The 2500-nt window shown below is 48.4% G+C and overlaps 1 protein-coding gene across 2 annotated transcripts in view; it reads left to right on the top strand.

The window, feature by feature from the left end:
* Nucleotides 1-628, top strand: part of LOC102000481 (NXPE family member 3-like) — a 76691-nt gene extending 76063 nt beyond the window's left edge. For both annotated transcript variants that reach the window (XM_013353735.2, XM_005367077.3), the window contains one exon: nucleotides 1-628. This exon is cut by the window's left edge and continues 91 nt beyond it. In XM_013353735.2, coding sequence (XP_013209189.1) covers nucleotides 1-442 — 442 coding nt within the window. In that variant the 3' untranslated portion in view covers nucleotides 443-628.
* Nucleotides 629-2500: the final 1872 nt, after the last annotated feature.

Raw genomic sequence — 2500 nt, 5'->3', positions numbered from 1 at the left:
CCACAGCTGGCCCCTGCGATCTCGTCGCACTCCAGTGGCCTCCTTGCACTCTGTGGCCAGAGTTCTGCATGGCCTGGCCGGGGGTCCCTACACAGTGGTGGTGCTCGGTATGGGAGCCCACTTCACCACCTTCCCTCCATCCATCTTTGCTCGAAGACTGGCAGGGATTCGGGAAGCTGTGAAAGCCCTGCTAGACAGGGAACCCAGTACTCTGGTGGTTATCAAACTGGCCAATACTGGCTACAAATCCGTGTATGGCAGTGACTGGCTCACAATCCAGGTGAACAGGTTCCTCCGAGCTGCCTTTGATGGTCTCCAAGTGGCCTTTGTGGATGCATGGGAAATGACCTCCAGCTTGGCTGTACCGGACGACATCCACCCAAAGAGGCTTATTGTCCGCAATGAAGTGGAATTATTCCTGTCCTTCATCTGTCCCACCTGAGTGCTCCCGAGGGACCTGAGAATGAATGGAGGCAGAGCCTGAGTGAGGGCCATCAAAATGGTGGACAGCAAATGATGGGTAGCTGAGGCTACCCCTGGCTCACCCACTGTAACACTCGGGTCACCATATTTTATACATCTTTCTATGGACCACACGGATAAGTCTAATTTTATATAAATAAGATGATATTTTACATAGTGTCTTCTTTTTTAACGTGAAAGGTTGTGTTTGGTGTATGCACACATGTGCGTATAGGTGCCCTCTCCCGTGTGTACACTGAGGCCAGAGGAGATCGTAGGGTGTCCTGTTGTATCACTCTCTACCTAATTCCCTCGAGAGAGGGTCTCTCACTGGACCTGGAGCTAGGCTGGCAGGCAGAAGCCTCGTGGATCCTTTTGTGTCTGTCACCCACAGCCCTGGGCTTACAGCACAAACTTCATATCAGTTTTTTTATGTGGTGTTGGGTTTTCACACTCAGGCCCTCATGTTTACATCCTTACCCACTCATTTTATTTTTTTTAAGGCAAGTCTTAGGGTTATAGAGATGGCTCAGTTTTTTTATATATTTATTTATTATGTATACAATATTCTGTCTGTGTGTATGTCTGCAGGCCAGAAGAGGACACCAGACCTCATTGCAGATGGTTGTGAGCCACCATGTGGTTGCCAGGAATTGAACTCAGGACCTTTGGAAGAGCAGGCAATGCTCTTAACCACTGAGCCATCTCTCCAGCCCAGATGGCTCAGTTGTTAAGAGCATTGGCTGGAGGCTGGAGAGATGGCTTGGCAGTTAAGAGCACTGACTGATCTTCCAGAGGACCCAGAAGACCGGGGTTCAACTCCCAGCATGTTGCAGCTCATAAGTGTCTGTAAATCCAGTTCCTAGGAGATCTGGCACCTTCACACCAACGCACATAAAATAAAGTTAAATAAATCTTTAAAAAAATTCTAAAAAAAAATATCACCATTGGCTGTTCTTCCAGAGGACCTGAGCTCAATTCTCAGCACCCACGTGGCAGCTCATAACTTTTTGTAACTCCAGTTCCCAGGGATCTGACACTCTTCCCCCCGCCCAATCATAGTTTCTCTGTGTAGCCCTGGCTGTCCTGGAATTCACTTTGTAGACCAGACTGGTCTCAAACTAGAGATCTACCTGCCTCTGCTTCCTGAGTGCTGGGACTAAAGGTGTGTGCCCCACTGCATGGCAGCATATAACAACACTCCTACACAGACATACAGGTGGGAAAAATAACAATGCACATGAAATAAAAATAAATCATTAAAAAAGGCAAGTCTTCATGCCTTCCTCCAGTCCCTGAGTACTGGGATCATGGTCATGCAACCACCCTGTCTCCTACCAGCTTATGCTTTATTTTTAATTTGGGGAATGTTTTTATTAGTTTCATTACAGATTTTGCAATTGTTTTTTTTAAGATTTATTTATTGTGTATACAACATTCTGCCTCCATGTATGCCCACACGCTAGAAGAGGGTGCCAGATCTCATTACAGATGGTTGTGAGCCACCATGTGGTTGCTGGGAATAGAACTCATGACCTCTGGAAGAGCAGCCAGTGCTCTTAACCACTGAGCCACATCTCCAGCCCAGATTTTGCAATTGTTGAGAAATAACAGAGAGGGATCCCTTGTACCTTGTACTGAGTTTCTCCTGATGACAATGTCTGTGTGTACGCAGTCAGGATGTGAATGTGAGAAGGAGACTAACTAACAGTCCTATCCGGATGTTTCTGCTTTTGTCGGACTCACTCGTGCATTTGTCTGCTTCTTAATTTTGTGTCTCTGGGCATGGATCCCAGGGCCTGGACATGGTAGACACTGGTAGATACCATTGAGCCATGCCCCAGCCCCTCACTGGGGGATTCTAGGCAGGGACTCTACCACTGAACCACACCCCAGCCCCTCACTGGAGGATTCTAGGCAGGTGCTCTACCACTGAGCCACATCCCAGCCCCTCACTGGGGGATTCTAGGCAGGGGCTCTGCCACTGAGCCACTCTCCAGCCCCTCACTGGGAGATTCTAGGCAGGGGCTCTACCACT

The sequence above is a fragment of the Microtus ochrogaster genome, unplaced genomic scaffold, assembly GCF_000317375.1.
Source record: "Microtus ochrogaster isolate Prairie Vole_2 unplaced genomic scaffold, MicOch1.0 UNK16, whole genome shotgun sequence".
NCBI classification, from domain to species: domain Eukaryota; kingdom Metazoa; phylum Chordata; class Mammalia; order Rodentia; family Cricetidae; genus Microtus; species Microtus ochrogaster.
The sequence above is the reverse complement of the archived record's forward strand: the minus strand, read 5'-3'. Positions and strand labels throughout refer to the sequence as shown.